Source organism: Ursus americanus, chromosome 22 (assembly GCF_024610735.1).
Source record: "Ursus americanus isolate L20-20 chromosome 22, mUrsAme1.1.p, whole genome shotgun sequence".
Lineage (NCBI taxonomy): Eukaryota > Metazoa > Chordata > Mammalia > Carnivora > Ursidae > Ursus > Ursus americanus.
In genome coordinates, this window is record NC_142148.1 from 11,456,048 (window position 1) to 11,471,988 (window position 15,941).

Genomic DNA, 15,941 nt, shown 5'->3' on the forward strand with positions numbered 1-15,941 from the left:
GTCCATCTTGTTCACTGCTACCTGTCCAGGGCCCAAGGCAGGGCCTAGTATACAAAGACACTCAGTACATTTTTGCTGAATCAGTAAACAAAACAAAGAATTGTCGATAGAAATATTTGGCCTCATTAATCAGTGTTTCATGAATTGGTATAATATTAAAGCAGGATAATCTCTGATAAAAGGGTAGCTTGGTCAAATAACTTCAGGAAGTTTTCAGTAGTGATTCACAGCACAGTGTAACACAATAAAGGTTCTGAAAAGTCCTGCAAAAAAAAGAAATCTAACCTTTTTCACATAAAGTTTTCCAAACTCACTTGAATGCACAACCTCCTCCATTCCTTTCTTTCCCAGCAGAGCACAAGTTAACACCCCACTTGGGGAGTGCTGAGAGCCAACAAGGGTTCTCACTGGGCAAGTGTTTTTGAAGGCTAAGTTCACCCACAGTTCCCAAATTCCGCCTGCACACAGTGCCCAGCCCCCACCCCTTAAAGCTGCCACGGCTGGTCCGCCGGTTGGGGCTACCGCTTTCTTTTCATGCAGAGGTCCCACGAAGTGACTCACTGGTGAGGTCGCATCAAGGGTTGATAACAGACCAGGACAGAGGCCAATGGCTTCTGAACTCAAGATAACTGAAAGTAGGGGCACCTGGGTGGCTCAGTCGTTAAGCATCTGCCTTCGGCTCAGGTCATGATCTCAGGGTCCTGCGATTGAGCCCTGCATTGGGCTCCCTACTCAGCAGGAAGCCTGCTTCTCCCTCTCCCACTCCCCCTGCTTGTGTTCCCTCTCTCGCTGTGTCTCTCTCTGTCAAATAAATTTTAAAAATCTTTTAAAAAAAAATAAGATAACTGAAAGTAGAATTTGGACTCTTCCGTTCCTGGTAAGTTTCTACATTTTTTTGTTTCTCACGCTTAAAAGAACACGAGACAATGCTGCTTCAGGATCCATTTCATGAGCTTACGCTGCAGCTGGAGAGCACAAAAGTTTCCTCTATAGCACTTATTATAAGAATAAACTGTCATACTAACAAATCAAAGCTAAAACTAATTAAAATTAATGAAGAAACAGAAGATAGCTTTCTGGCACTTACGAAAATGAAAACATCAAAAAAGGGGTATAATTCATTCACATATTCAGTTGCAAAGATAAATGCGTCGGGTCGCTTTGAGAGCGATCGTTTACGAAGTAGACTCTCAAACAAGATGTGATGCTACCTAATAACCTCGGAAAGCTGACGAGAGCCCCCTCCTGTACCCAAAACAGGCAGGCCTACCATGCCCCCCCCCCCCCCCGCCCCGGTCTCTCCACCTGAAAACGCCGACTGGCTCACAAGACAGCCTGCCTGAGAAGCCTCACTCCAATCCCTCACAGCAGCTATCTCCCTCTTGTACCCCAGGCACTTGCTCAGCCCTCTGGGAGCATCCTTTCCCACCCTGGACTGACCTTGGCAAGTCCAGCTGGTCTCTGGGCGATGTCTGGCATGTGCAGGGCCCTCGCCCGATGCTGAGGGTGGACGCCGCACCCAGCCTGTAGACCAGCAGTGGTGGAGGTGGGGGCCGGACACACATATGCATGCGGCCCACAGATCCAGTTTTGGGAACTGTCATCACAGACGATCTTGGCCTTCAAAAGCACTTTTCCAGGAAGAAACTTTGGCTGCTTACAGTGACTCTATCATTTCTCATTTTCAAAAGAAAACAGCTCCTCATCTTTAACCAAAAGGTCCTACTTCTGACAGATTTTAAAAAACAAAATAAACTAGAGACAAAGCTGTTGAGCTGAGCTACTAATGTAGAAAAATATCTCATGATGTCACTGCCAATTTGGACAAAATCCTTTATCACAAATGTTCAGTATGTGCAGGCACCGGAACATGAGACAAAAGTCAAAACCCGAAAGCAAAAAGGCTTTCAGGGTAGATCTTAGATAAGAAAAAATATTGCCATCAGATTTGTAAAAGGTCTTACAGCATGATGTATGATAACTGCCTAATAAAGCTGTAGAAATTTTTGCCAAGAGAAACGTGAAAAAGCCAATAATGGGGAACTTGCTAAACAGATCACAGTAAGTTCATGGAAGGGAATACTCTGTAACCAGTAAAATGAGGTTATGGAAGATTATTTTTCAACCCTGCTCAATGGAAGAGTTTTACAATACAGTATATGGGGTATAAGCCCGGCTAAATAAAACACATGTGTACTTCCAAATTGTTAACTGTAATTATCTCTGGGTAGCAATAATGCATGTACCCTCTCTCTCTCTTCATTTTATATGAAGAATATATGTATTACTTTTAGAATAACAAAAATATCTTAAAGTTTTTTTGTTTTAAGTTCTGCCAATCACCTCTTGCAATTAAGCAACATTTGGTAAAGTTCTTCCTGAAAAAGTAGGAGAAAACTAGGACAAACAGGAAACAGTAACTGGGAGACAGGTGTAGAAGAGGAAAGGATCTAACATTAACTGCTGTCCAATGGTTCTTGCACAGTATCATATTTTTTCAATCCTCAAACCCAATCCTAGGCTGGGGCATTATCACTCTCACTTTACTGTTGAGAAACGTGTGGCTCAGAGAGGTAAAGGAGCTGACCCAGGGTCACAGAGCTGTAAGTGGAATCACCGGGACTTGAACTCAGGTCAGCCTGATTCCAAAACCTGGGGTTCCTTCCACTATAAAACATTGTCTTATTCCAACATAAAGATTCTGAATGTAGTCTATAATAAAGCTTTTAAGAAAATGCCAACTACTACAGGGCTATGCTTAGCCAGGAATCCCCCAACAAAGGAAACCAGTCAGTATTCAGATAGTAGAAAGGCTATTCTCTAGCAGAACACAGACTGGCTCCTAAGATTCTCTTAGCTCATCTGTCAAACACTGTCCAGAGCTCTTTCCTCCAACTGCTTTGACTGTCTGTGCCTTCTCTGGTTTTGCTAGAACTGTTTGGCTCTCCTGCCCGTTACATGCTAATGAGGCACCACAAAAGACAGAGTTCAAGGAAACAGCCCTGCATCAGACAGATGCGTTTGGGATGATCTTAGCTTCACTTCTTTTTCTCAATGGCTTCTTGACATTTTAGGATTCATCTGTCATGTCTCAGATCCTAGCAACAAGGGCAGTGATACCGATGAACAGTTGAAAGAGATTTACAGTGTCCAAGTAGCTTTCACACAATAGCATCTTGAGCTGGGACGCCTGTTAGTATCACTGGCTTACTCTACAGCTGGGGAAAGGACGGTGCTGTGTGACAGCCCCTCGGTGGGACAGCAGGGCCTCTGTTGACTGCTTTCGTCTGCACCGAAGCTGTCCACACACGGATCCCTCAACCACCTGCTCCCTCATCATTCGGGGAGCTAATGAAGAACCGCAGTTCTTGGGACTCACCCCAGAACCACTGAATCAGAAGCTGCGAGGGTGGGGCCTGGGACCGCTCTGGTTAATAAGCACCCCGGGATGCGGACAAGAAGCTGGACTTGAAACCACTGCTGAAAGGTAGGTCCTAAAGGGCGGGCTCGCCTCTGATCAGCCTGGGCCTTGACAGCATTGCTGGGCTGCGTCAGGGCTTGGCAGGACAGAAGACAGAGAAGCGCGTGACCCGGCTGCCCAGAAGACAAGCAGCTGTCCATGCAGCTGCCTGGGAACATCTGTCCCTCTGATACCAGGACCTTTAGTGCCGTCCTTGAAAAAAGGACACTCACTTGGTCAGGACAATGGAGACTGCGTCGTTGAGAATACTCTCCCCAAAAACCAGCATGTTGAGCACCGGGTCCACGTGAAGCGCATTGAAAATAGCAATAGTGGCCACGGGATCGACGGCAGAAATCAGGGAGCCAAACGCAAAGCTGTAAGGAAGAGAAAAGGAAGGGGTCACTCTGCGATGCTTAGCACTCGGCCCAGACAGTAAAACAGCAAAGCCAGGGACTCTGTTTGGTCTACCATATTCGTACACACTGGAGCTGAAGTAACCCCAGGACACGGTGTCTTTTCTCCCGCTTACAGTACGTGCTGGCGGATCCTGCGCGTGAGGCAGCGAAAGGCCCTCTCCACGGGCAGTTGTTAGGAACGGCCTGGTTTTCCGCCATGAGTCCCAAGACTTTATTTGACCAATGATGGACAGGAGACTTTTGCTTAAAACACATTAGACATCCCAACCTTCTTTGTCAGAGCAGTTGGAACCGTGGTGGCTCAGGGGGTCCTCCCCCACTGGGCCCATGAACTCCTGGGTGTGACCTCCGCTTCTCCCCTTGCCACCAGAGTGCCACCTGTGACTGGCCGGAGCCTCCACTTAGATGTGCACCATGTCAGAAAGTGCCAAGAGTCAGCAGCAACTCTGGCGTGCTTCAAGGGGATGGGGGGCGTGGATGGTAGACCCCCATGCCAGCACTGCCCCCCACCAGGCTAGCAGCTCCTGCTAAGAGTGCCATTCCCTCCAAGAAAGAGGTATGAATTGCTCGAAATGTTTCAGGCACTGAGGCCAATAATGAGAGCCAACATTTATGTGGCACTTACCACGTCCCAGGCACGGTTCTGAGCACTTTACATGTAGTAACTCACTACTCCACACAACACCCCTGCGGGGTGCTACTATTACCACCCCGATTACATAAGAGAAAACTGAGGGACAATGAGGTTAAGTAACTTATGCAAGGTCAGACAGCTAAGAAGTGGCACAGCGAGGATCCAAACACAGGCCATCTGGCTCAGAGTCAGTGCTCCGGACTGCTACGCTGGATATAGCAACACCCAGACACTAAGGCCAATTTGGAAAATGGCAAGCATTACATGGAAGATCAGCGTGACCTGGTGGGGGGCAGGGGAGCGGGCCACTTAAGAGTGGATGGTCAGAACAGGCCTCTGAAGAGATGACACTTATTTAAACAAGCATCTACATGATAAAGAGCAGATGGCTAAGCCAGGATCTGGGGACAGAGACAGCAGCAAGCTGCCTCTGAGGTGGGAGCAAGCTGGTTGGCCTGAGAAACAGAAAGGTGAGTGTGGCAGCAGCCCCGAGAGGGTGAGTGGCAGGAGATGTCAGAGGCTGGCAAGCGAGGCGGGGCCTCATGGGCCACCTCGGGAGCCTGGGTAATTTACTCTCTCAACCTGTTTGTCTTTTTACCCCTAAGAGTTGTTGTGAGCCTTCCAATCCCCTCAAATGACATGCCTGGCACTGCTTTCTTTCTAGCTCAGCAGACAGATGAGGTCTGCCCCCTTCTACAGCAGGAGATAAAACAGGGACCCCCAAGGGCGCAGACCTGGGTAGAGGTGGAAGCCAGAGACAAGCCACCTGTTTCATGGCCTCTGGGACAGGGGTGGGCTCTGTCCCCTGTACCACCCCGAGCAGCCCTGTACAATCATGTGAGTCTGGGCTCAGGGAGAGCAGAGCTAGTGGGAGGAGATGCCCGGCTGCCCTGCCAGCTACAGTTCGCTCTCTAAGTCAACAGTCTGGCATTCTGGTCTCCAAGGCAGCTCCCTGCGTTTGATTAATGTGAACCCATGCAAGACAGCCTGTTCACCTCAAGGACAGCCTCTGGATCTCAAGCCGAGGAGCAGACCCCAAAAGACAGTCTCAGTTCAGAGCTCATTCCACACGTGCCCTGTCCTCACAGGTTGTCACAGGTCACCCGCCTCTCGCCCTCAGTGTGAGTGCTCAGGGAGTGGGCACTATGCTTTAGTCATGCGTAGATTCCCAGGATCTGTACTGAGCTTGGCCCAGAGGTATTTGTGGAAGGGAGGCAGGAGGGTGGGAGAGGAGGAAGGCGAGGGAGAGAAGGAAAGGTAACACCGCCAAAGGACTGCCAACCCGGGGGCCCTGTTTTGCTTGTATCGGGGCTTGAGGCCCTCCTGCTGCACCCTAGACACAGAGCCTGTCTCTTCTCCCTGTCTTTAATTCCCACTCTCCTCATCTGGGGCAAAACACCAGGGGCCTCAAGGAAAAAGAATATCTAAAAAGCATTTTTAGAATGTCCAAAAAGAGGCGAGGGAGGGGGAAAGAGCATGGGGCTCTAGGAGTGGGCAGGGGACCCAAGTTTGGTCAAAGAGGGCCATCACCAGGCATTTTACCAGGTCATCAGGAATTAGGTTGGTCCTTTAGGCAGAGAGGCTAACGTGAGGGTGACGTGAGCCCAGAGCCATCAGTGCCGCCACATGGGGCAAGCGTGCCTGGGGATGAAGCCAGTTGGGAAGAGTACACAGAGATGCACAGAGAGGAGAAATTCCTGGACAGCGTGGGCCCTGGGGGCTGTCATGCTGGAAGCCATCATTCCGGAAGGCTTCAGTTCTGAGCCAACAACCTTTTATTTTTTTTCCCCAAAACTACTTGTGTTGGGTTTCATCTGTGCCAGAAGAGGCCTGACTGATGTTCTTTTTCACGGTCCCTGTACCAATCTGAACTGAAACCAGAGCAGGAACCCGAAGACAGACTGATGAGCAGACAGAGGGATGGATGAATGGAAAGATCTGGGTTAAAGCAAAAAATACAGTGATAATGATGTACTATATGTTGGCTAATTGAATTTAAATTTTCAAAAAAAGGCAAATACATTGAAACAGTAATCGTAGAACCCAGGTGGTGGTCATTTGGGTACCCACTGCACATGCTTTGCCTTTTCTGTATGTTTGAAATTTTCATAAAAAAAGTTGAGGGGACGGGGCGCCTGGGTGGCACAGTGGTTGGGCGTCTGCCTCCGGCTCAGGGCGTGATCCTGGAGTTGTGGGATCGAGCCCCACATCAGGCTCCTCCGCTATGAGCCTGCTTCTTCCTCTCCCACTCCCCCTGCTTGTGTTCCCTCTCTCACTGGCTGTCTCTATCTCTGTCGAATAAATAAATAAAAATCTAAAAAAAAAAAAAAAAAGTTGAGGGGAAATGCTTTGCATAAACCAAAGAACACATGAGTCTTGGGCTGGGGATCTAGATTGGGGCAGAGCCTTCCTGGCAGTGAGTGTGAAAAGTCTGAAGTATGAACGACCCGACTTGCGGAGGGCTCAGAATCTCAGGAGTCATGTCAGCTGCTCCCCTTTCCACTTCCGTGGCTGGTTCTTTAAAAGGCCAAACGCTCAAAGTTTAACTTAAAAATGTGTTTTCCTGATTTATTCCATCATCTCAAAAGATAGCAACATCAACAAAGTGAAAAGGAAGCAGACTGGCATGGGGCAGTAACTCAGGTGAACCCATAAGCAACATCTCTCTCCAGCAGAACCCTGCTACGATAAAATCTTCCGTGCAACAAGGTTATTTTTATGTTTTCTATTGCATAGAAGTCCGTGGGTCTTCTGTTTGACCTACACGGCATTTTGAAAAATTGACTAACTTGTCAACATTTAAAAACTAGAAAATTCACTATTAAAATCTAGAAACCTGGCCTCTTGTAAAAAAAAAGGTTTTTTAAAGATTTTATTTATTCATAGGAGAGAAAGAGAGAGAGAGAGCGAGCATGGGCAGGGGGAGAGGAAGGGGAGAGGGAGCAGCAGAGTCCCCACTGAGCAGGGAGCCTGATGCGGGACTCAATCCCAGGACCTGAAGGATCCTGACCTGAGCCGAAGACAGACGCTTCACCAACTGAGCCACCCAGGCGCCCCCCAATATTTTTTTAATATTTAGTAATTCTGGGCCCATATTCCTACATGGTGATTACTAGGTGGAGCTGAGAAGTCCCCTTCAGACAGGGTGTACTCTTTGGGTCCCCACTGTGGCCACCCTGAGATGCACATGGGCAGTGCCCTCTGGTAAGTGCTCGGCCAGGCCCTGTGGATATGTGCGTTTCCGACTGCTGGCTCATTTTCCCCAGAGCACTCCCCGAGTGGGGGATGGTCCCTTTCTAACAGGAAAGGAACTATCTGCACACGGAGAGAGAAACCCTACCTTCTTATTCTGCTTGTCTAAGGGACAATTCTTTTACTCCTCTTTCCCTGAACATCCCAATAAACACTGATTCGATTCAATTCCTCAAGAATTTTTCAAGCATTTTCTGTATCTCTAACCAGTTGCCCCACAACAGGCAGAAGGACTGAATTCTGTGACGCCTTCCTTTACATGACTGGGTATGGGGCATTTCTTTTCACTTGTAGAATGCCTACAAAATGCGGGGCCTCGGTTCTGCTTTATTTCCAGCTCCTTATGGAACAGGAACATGACTTTTGCTACTTGTTTATATATCAGGACTATCGTAAAACAAAAACTCCAAAATTTATGTTCCTGATGGAAAGATGGAATTGGACTGGCTGGTAGCAGAGGCACATTTTCCATGAAAAGGGCTTCAAGATTCCAGTCCCCAAGCTGCTGAAGGCTGAAGGCTCTGGCCAGCCTTACGGGGAGACCCGGGGCCGAGAGCTCACCTTGCTTTCCAGCCCCCAGTCAGGCCACAGAAGCAAGCACCGATGGTGCAGAAACACGGACCAAGACTGCACGTGCACTGGACTTCTCAGACAGGGGAAACCAGGCCTCCCTCTGCTTGTGCACGTTAGCACCGGGTCTGGCACTATCCAGGAGACAGCGGCCTAGGTTGCTTCTTGGTGAGTCAGTTAGGCAATTCCTGGGCTGGGCTCTGGGACAGCCGCCCTGAGTGCTCACGGGAGTAGCTTCAGACTGAGCAACACACCCACAGGACAGCCCCTGGCCCTGCCTGCTTCCCCCACCCTGGCTTCATGGCATCTTAGAGCACAGACTCTGTACACTTCACTCCCCACTCCATCCCTACTCTATCAAGAGGACAGCTTTTCATTGTGGCCACTGAAAAGACTCAGAAATTAGCTGAAGATGATTCTGGATAATAAAAGATACAGGGTGTGGTTAACTGACCAGAGTCATTCTCTCCAAAGCTTACACTCAATCAGTTCTTTCAATCAGCAATGCTCTGATTACAGAGCTTCAAAATTCCACAATATAGTTTTGATTCATTTCAGAGCCACAAGTTAAGTCAGCAGAAATCATTGGCAAAACAAAAAGAGAGACAGAATGGAGAAATACCACACCCAGGAATCAATGTGGAGAAAACTATCCCCAGTCTGAAAAGTAGTCACCCGGGCGTGACAGTATGAAAGATTTACCTGTCTGTCATGTTGAGTTTAGAGATTACATCAGCCTGTAAAATAAAACACACAAACACACAGACACAAAAAACCCCCCTGGAGAACAGCCAAGAAGATTAAAATGTCCATTAGTGCTTTATCAGAAACTAATAAGGACATTAATCTTCAGTCCCCAAACCACTTGAAAAATAAAGAAAACTCCTAAGTTTTAGTTTAAGCATGCATTCAATCATTACACAACAAAAGTATGGAACAGAATGCTACATTTTTCAAGCCAAATTAGGTATGGTTTTCTTCTCTTATGTTTATTCCCATGTGATGCTAGAAGCTGCGCAATGAAGGAGCGTGCGCAACAGACAGATTTACTCTGGTGCCACCGAGACGGCAGTCCAGGTGACAATCAGGTGCAATGGGCTTTGGCTGCTAGCTACCCATAGAAGCAAACACGTCTGACACACACACAAGAAGCCTGCCAGTCACCCAGAGGCCTGAATCTCAAACTTCGTTTACAGAACCGGGGCAGGCAAACTCTCTGCAAGTGACCATAAAGGAAAAGAACTATGACATGCACAGACATGCAGAATGCAAAACTATAAATATTACCTTTCTGGGTAGATTTGGTTTAAATTTATTCAAGTTAATTTGAACTCAAAGTACAGAACACTGGGAACTGGTTTAGTAATGGTGAGAAAATCCAGAGTATATAATTCTACGGGTGGACAGCTTAGAATTGAGTGAACATATTCAAAATCAAGTCTGATTTTTAAAATGCAAATTTTTACTAAGAAACACTGCTTAATCCCGATTCTGTCTACTTAGTAACACAAACGATACTGTTATAATCTGAAGATCTTGGTGGTATATATTCTGCTTTATTTTTAGCATTCTGTCTTAAGAAATTATTGGCTTGCCAATAAGATCAAAAACTTTTGGGGACTATGGAGAAGATTCACTCAGTTCCAGACACCAACGCTCCTCGAGGACACTTACAAACAAGTTCAGCATGCCTTTACTGTGCCTCGTATGAGTTTGGATCCCCTTCCAGGACAGCATTTACCTTGAACGTGAAACCCAGGCCCCACGAAGTGTCCCTACCCCACCTCCCTGCACTAGCTTTAAGAATGTAAGATTTTCAGAAGTTTTCAAAGATGTTTTTCTTACCTGACCCAGAAAATAAATTCCTCCACCTACTACAAAAGCGGAAATTGCTGTACCGAAGACAGCAAACAGGGTGATGGAACCAATATTTTGAAAGAAGTTACCCTGTTGGAAAGAGCAGAAATAAGAGAACTGCTTCAGGAAGCCAGTCCAGTCAGGGATGGCACGCACCCCCACCAATGGCCCTCTGCACACACTGGATTCTCCGCAAAGACCACCCACCTGGTTTGTGCTGTCTTCATTGTGACCCCCCACTTCCACTCAGAACGCAGCTGAAACCAAAGCCCGGATGGTTGGACCCCTGTGAAGGCCTCTAACCTCCGCTTTGTTCTCTGGGTTCTAGCCACACTGGTAGCTTTTGGTTCTTCGAACACATCATGCTCCCTGGGCTTGGACCACTCTTTCTTCCTCCTTGCTTGGTGAACTTGAATCATCCTAAGATCTTAGGGCGGTTTGGCTCTTCCAGAGGGAAATCCCTTAGCCAGGTCAGAGCCTGTTCTGTGCTCTCAGTGCACAATGACCCTCTCCTGGTAGCACGTGACAGGGCCGAAATCTTACACTCATTTATATAACTATTTGATGTCTATCTTTCCCACTAAGCTACACACCCGGACGGGGAGTGCGGGGGGAGACACACAACGACAGGAACACGCACACAAACACACACTGACCTCATCTGCTTTTATGTAACACAGTTACTGGCGTAATGCCCATCAGATGGAAGATGCCCAATGAATAGGTACTGAAGGAATTAGTTGTGTTTCATGTCTGATCAAAGGCCAAAGCTTATATAATTATAATTTTTTATTTAATTTAAAAAAGGTACATAATTTCTTTTAAAGACTTTAAGCAATCTCTATACCCAACGTGGGGCTCGAACTCACAACCCTGAGATCAAGAGTCACATACCACTGACTGAGCCAGCCAGGTGCCCCAGAAAAGGCGCATTATTATAAAGAATGTTAAGATAATAGGTTATATGATCAGAAAATCCTGTTTGTTGTGCAGGACTTTCAAATAATTATATTTTATATTTTAAAATTATATTTTATATTTTACTCTAGGGGTGCCTGGGCGGCTCAGTCAGTTAAGCATCTGCCTTCGGCTCAGGTCCTGGGATTGAGCCCCCCATGTTGGGCTCCCTGCTCCACAGCCTCCCTGCTTTTCCCTCTCCCTCTGCCCCTCCCCACCACTTGTTTTCTCTCTCAAATAAATAAATATTTTTTTAAAAAATTTTAGTTTATTAGTATCATCAAATATGACAGATAAAATATATTTCCGTCTACACTTCACAGCATTTAAGAGAAAATATTTGAGTCCTAGTACCATAGTAATCTTTCAAATTTCCATAAAATTTTAAAAAGCTAGTTATCAGAATCCTGTGGGCTCCACTTAGGAACAATACCAGTGACCCCTGACACTTGATTGTGGGCATAGACAAGGAATTCCATCTTTTCGCTTAAGTAACAAACCACAGACAACAGGAACTGCTATTTTATTATACATATATATTTTTTAAAGTTTATTTATTTTTAGTAATCTCTATACCCAACAGGGGGCTCAAACTCACGAACCCGAGATCAAGGAGTCGCATGCTCTACCAACTGAGCCAGCCAGATACCCCAGAAACTGATATTTTATTAAAGATTTATTTATTTGAGGGGCGCCTGGGTGGCTCAGGTGTTAAGCGTCTGCCTTCAGCTCAGGGCATGATCCCAGAGTCCTGGGATCGAGCCCCACATCAGGCTCCTCCACTGGGAGCCTGCTTCTTCCTCTCCCACTCCCCTTGCTTGTGTTCCCTCTCTCGCTGGCTGTCTCTCTGTCAAATAAATAAATAAAATTTAAAAAAAAAAGATTTATTTATTTGAGACAGAGAGAGAGAGAGGGCACACATGCACAAGCGGTGGGGCGGGGGGGTGGAGAGGGAGAAAGAATCTCAAGCAGACTCTGCACTGAGCGCGGAGCCAGACGTGGGGCTCGAACTTATGACCCCAAGATCACAACCCAAGCCGAAACCAAGAGTCAGATGCTCTTTCCACTGAGCTGGCCAGGTGCCCCAGAAAGTGCTATTTTAAAGCTCACTTCAAAAGCATGTCCTCAGCTCAACACTAGGGCCCCCACCAAGCCCATCTTGTTCAGGAGGGTGCTTTGCTTCATTCACTGCAATCGGATTTGGCCGCCCATAATCCGACATCCAATTACTTTGTTTGGTGTATCAATCTTCCACACACAAAGAACTTTAAAATAACTCAGGGCAAACACAATGATTTGGTTTTTTCTAAACTAAAGGCTTTCATCTATGAGCTTTTCTTTGCAAGGAGCTGATTTATTTTGTTGTTAAAAATAGATTAAATTAAGTCTTGATCTGTTTATAGGAATCTAATGCTGATAAAATTTATGGAGTTGGTTAATAATCTGGATGTTGAAAATTTACCCAAATTCAAGTTACCACATTCAAGAACCTCCCTTTGTTACATAAAGCAAATTTATCCATTTCTCTTTGACATAACTAATGGCCTATTCTTTACATTATATTAATAATTTTAAAGAACCAATAGTCGCCTATCTAATGCATATTAACTGATGGTAATGTTACTGAAATTTTTATTCCAAGTCCAAATTTACATCAACAAATACAGCAATATTAAAGACATCCAGAGTTGACTTCCTATCTTCTTTGGGGAGGGTAAGAAGTGGACAGAAGTCTCTGTATTCACATTTCTAACTCACATTAGTCCCTTTCACATAAATTGTCACATTTTTTGCTGGAAGGCCATCTTCGAACATATGTTTTTCTAAGAAACTATTATTTTCCTCAAATTTTGGAACAAAAAATCAGAAAATAAAAATTTTATATGCTCTAACACAATAACCAAAGTGTCATATTTTTAAGTAAAAACCAATCTCCTCAGCATTGTTTTGAAATATTTACATAATCTGCTTATAGTTTAATATTTGTTTATAAAATGAAAGAGTGAAAGACACTGACTTTTAATTCCTTCTTGCCCATTTCTTTTTCAATTATCTGAGGTCAGTAATAACTTATAAGATTTGGGAATTTTTTTTTTTTACATTAAACTTCCTTTTCACTTTCTCTTTGGGTAGATGCACAATAAAATAACAGTTTAAACAAAATGTGGACGGAACATTTTAGAATATTTATGCTTTAGTATCCAGGTGGAAAATTAAAGATTTAATTAGTATGTTTTAACCAAAACTCTCATGACAAATTTAACTCTCAAGTTGAATAAGCTATTGAAAACAACACTGGTCATACTAATAATAGATAATGTCAATAACGAGAAGCACCACCAGTTATTTACTGTGGTGGGTGATGTTTTAGAAACATTCTTTCATCTAGTGCAAACCTTCAAACAACCTGAGAGGTAGGATTTTCAGGGGGTTTTTTTTGTTTTGTTTTTAATTTTGACTTTGCCCAAAACACACCTGTAGGGGGCAGCGCAGGATTAGACCTACATCTCTCTGAAAGTCCAGGCTCTCTCTGAGGCTAGGCCAAACCTTCCAACCTTCACAATTTTTAATCACATTCACAAAGTAACTGATGTTGCTAATATTTTAAGTTGAATCACCTTTTTATTTTTATTTTTTTTAAAGATTTATTTATTTGAGAGAGAGCGAGCGAGCACAAGCAGGGGGAGAGGCAGAGGGAGAGGGAGAAGCAGACTCCCCACTGAACTGGCAGCCCCATGACAACGTGGGGCTTGATCCCAGGATGTAGAGGTCATGACCTGAGCAGAAGGCAGTCACTTAACCAACTGGGCCACCCAGGTGCCCCACATTTTTTAATTTTAAGACTTAAATACACTTATAGAAAACTCATAGACAATAAAAAGACATCCCCAACCCCCCTCGCCCCCAAAACACACACATACATACATACAAACTGGCTTAAAAGCAAGAAGCCCAGGCAAAAAGGGTCCCACTGGAAGCTGGAGGACAGAGACCAGAAATGCTGGGGCAAAGCAGGGATGCGGACAGGGGCCAGTGAGGCCGCTCTCCAGGCCGAGGAGCCAAGAATAGGCAGAGTAACTGCGGGACTAGGTGATGGGCCAGAAAGAGCTGGAGGACTGGGAACAAGGATGAGGCTCCAGTCTGGTAAGGAGAAGCTAGGACAGGGAGAGGGCAGGAAGAAAGGGGGTGAAGGGCTATCAGCTGGGAGCTGAGGCCCAGGGCAAGACACTAAGAGGAGACCCACTGAAGGAGGCAGAGGCCTGAGGAAGGAGAAAGGTCCAACACGGTGAGCTGAGAGAATCAAAAGGCCTGAGGCACATGTCCCTGCTGTCCCTGGACAGTCTGTGCTCCTACATGTGTTAGTCCGTGTCCAACAAGAGGAATCAATGGATTGTCTGTACACCACTTAAAATCACCTTGGTCATCACTTCCTAGGCAAAGTAACCCTCTATGGAAACACTAGTTAATAAGCCACACTGCCTGAAACCATTACAGTAGCCCACGGACCAGGTAGGTCTGCTCCTCTCCCTAAGTCAGTCAGTGTAGTCCAGCTTCTACCCGGCACCCCCGGGGCGTCGGCGCAGAGCCACCACTGCTAGGTCCACACCCAAGCTTTTTGGGAGCCTGCCTTACTAACATGGGCAACCACCTAGGCCAAAAGCACCAATGCGTGCCTGAGTCTTACCTTGTGTAATGAATATCCTGACTCAAATATAATAGGAGGAAGCAAGAGGAGGAAAAACATATTTGGACGAAACATTTCTTCTTCCTGTAAATATAAAATAGGTATTTTCAGAAGCAGGGAATTGGTGAAGTTAAGAAATAAATCCATCAGTGAAGAGCCACAGTAATTGTTCTCTGAGGCCCTGTAGAAACATGCAATGTTTCTGATGTACCTGATGATACATCAGGAAAAGAGTACCTGATGATAAAACCAAGCAGAAAAAGAAACCAAAAAACACAATAAAACCTGCATTAAAAAATGTAGGACAAGTGATTTTAAAAGGTGACCTGCAAAAGAAACAACAGGATGAAGTGCTTTCCAAACACACAGTATACGCTTTTCATTACTTTTTTTTTTTTTAATTTTTATAGAAAGGAAGGAGGGGAGGGGCAGAGGGAGAGGGAGAGAGAATCTTAAGCAGGCTCCGCCCAGCATGGAGCCGGACGTGCAGCTCGATCTCACAACCCTGATATCATGACCTGAGCCAAAATCAAGAAGAGTCAGACGCTTAACCCATTGAGCCACCCAGGCGACCCTGCTTTTTATTCTTTACTAAGGAAAGAAAGTTAATTTTAATACAGAAAAAATTTCAATTAAAATAGAACACTTTCAAAAATAAGTCCACAAATCGAAATCTTCTGGGAGAAAGGTAACGGTAAGCCCTAAAACAATCCACTTGGAGGAAGAGTAAACCCTTTCATGTTTAAAACAGCCCTGCCTTTTCTCTGCCTGTCACAGACAACTGTGCCATTTTCCTCAATCTGGGACTATGATGGAATAGTCTCCGTCTGATGCCCTTGTGACTTGGGACATGGCAATCAAGCAAGCCCCTTGCCACGCTTTCAGATTCAAGTATTAAGTACCATTAGGAAAGGTATTTCTAGACTATGGCCATCTTTGGAGGGACGAAATAATAATTTCATTTTCTATATTAATATCTCTAATTGTTGGTGTATTGGGGGGGGGAAATTCATACTGGTCCTCAAATCCAAAATGACCACACGTAATACTAAGCCTACTTAATACAGCAAAAATAGGCCCTTTTTCATATGAAAGTTTTCATGCCAC

General features: G+C 45.4%; 1 protein-coding gene across 5 annotated transcripts in view; it reads right to left on the reverse strand.

Moving 5' to 3' along the window:
* SLC9A8 (solute carrier family 9 member A8) overlaps window positions 1–15,941 on the reverse strand; it is a 69,485-nt gene that overhangs the window by 27,885 nt on the left and 25,659 nt on the right. For 3 of the 5 annotated variants that reach the window (XR_015720890.1, XM_045771564.2, XM_087853513.1), the window contains 3 exons: window positions 14,835–14,918; window positions 10,181–10,282; window positions 3,694–3,837 (listed from right to left, as the gene is read on the reverse strand). Coding sequence is in view for 4 of the 5 variants with exons in the window: in XM_045771564.2 (XP_045627520.2) it covers window positions 3,694–3,837; window positions 10,181–10,282; window positions 14,835–14,918 (330 nt within the window). In the remaining variant the exon portion in view is untranslated. Of the gene's footprint in view, window positions 1–3,693; window positions 3,838–9,037; window positions 9,073–10,180; window positions 10,283–14,834; window positions 14,919–15,941 lie in introns of all 5 variants that reach the window. The other 2 variants (XM_045771562.2, XM_045771563.2) reach the window with 1 other exon arrangement.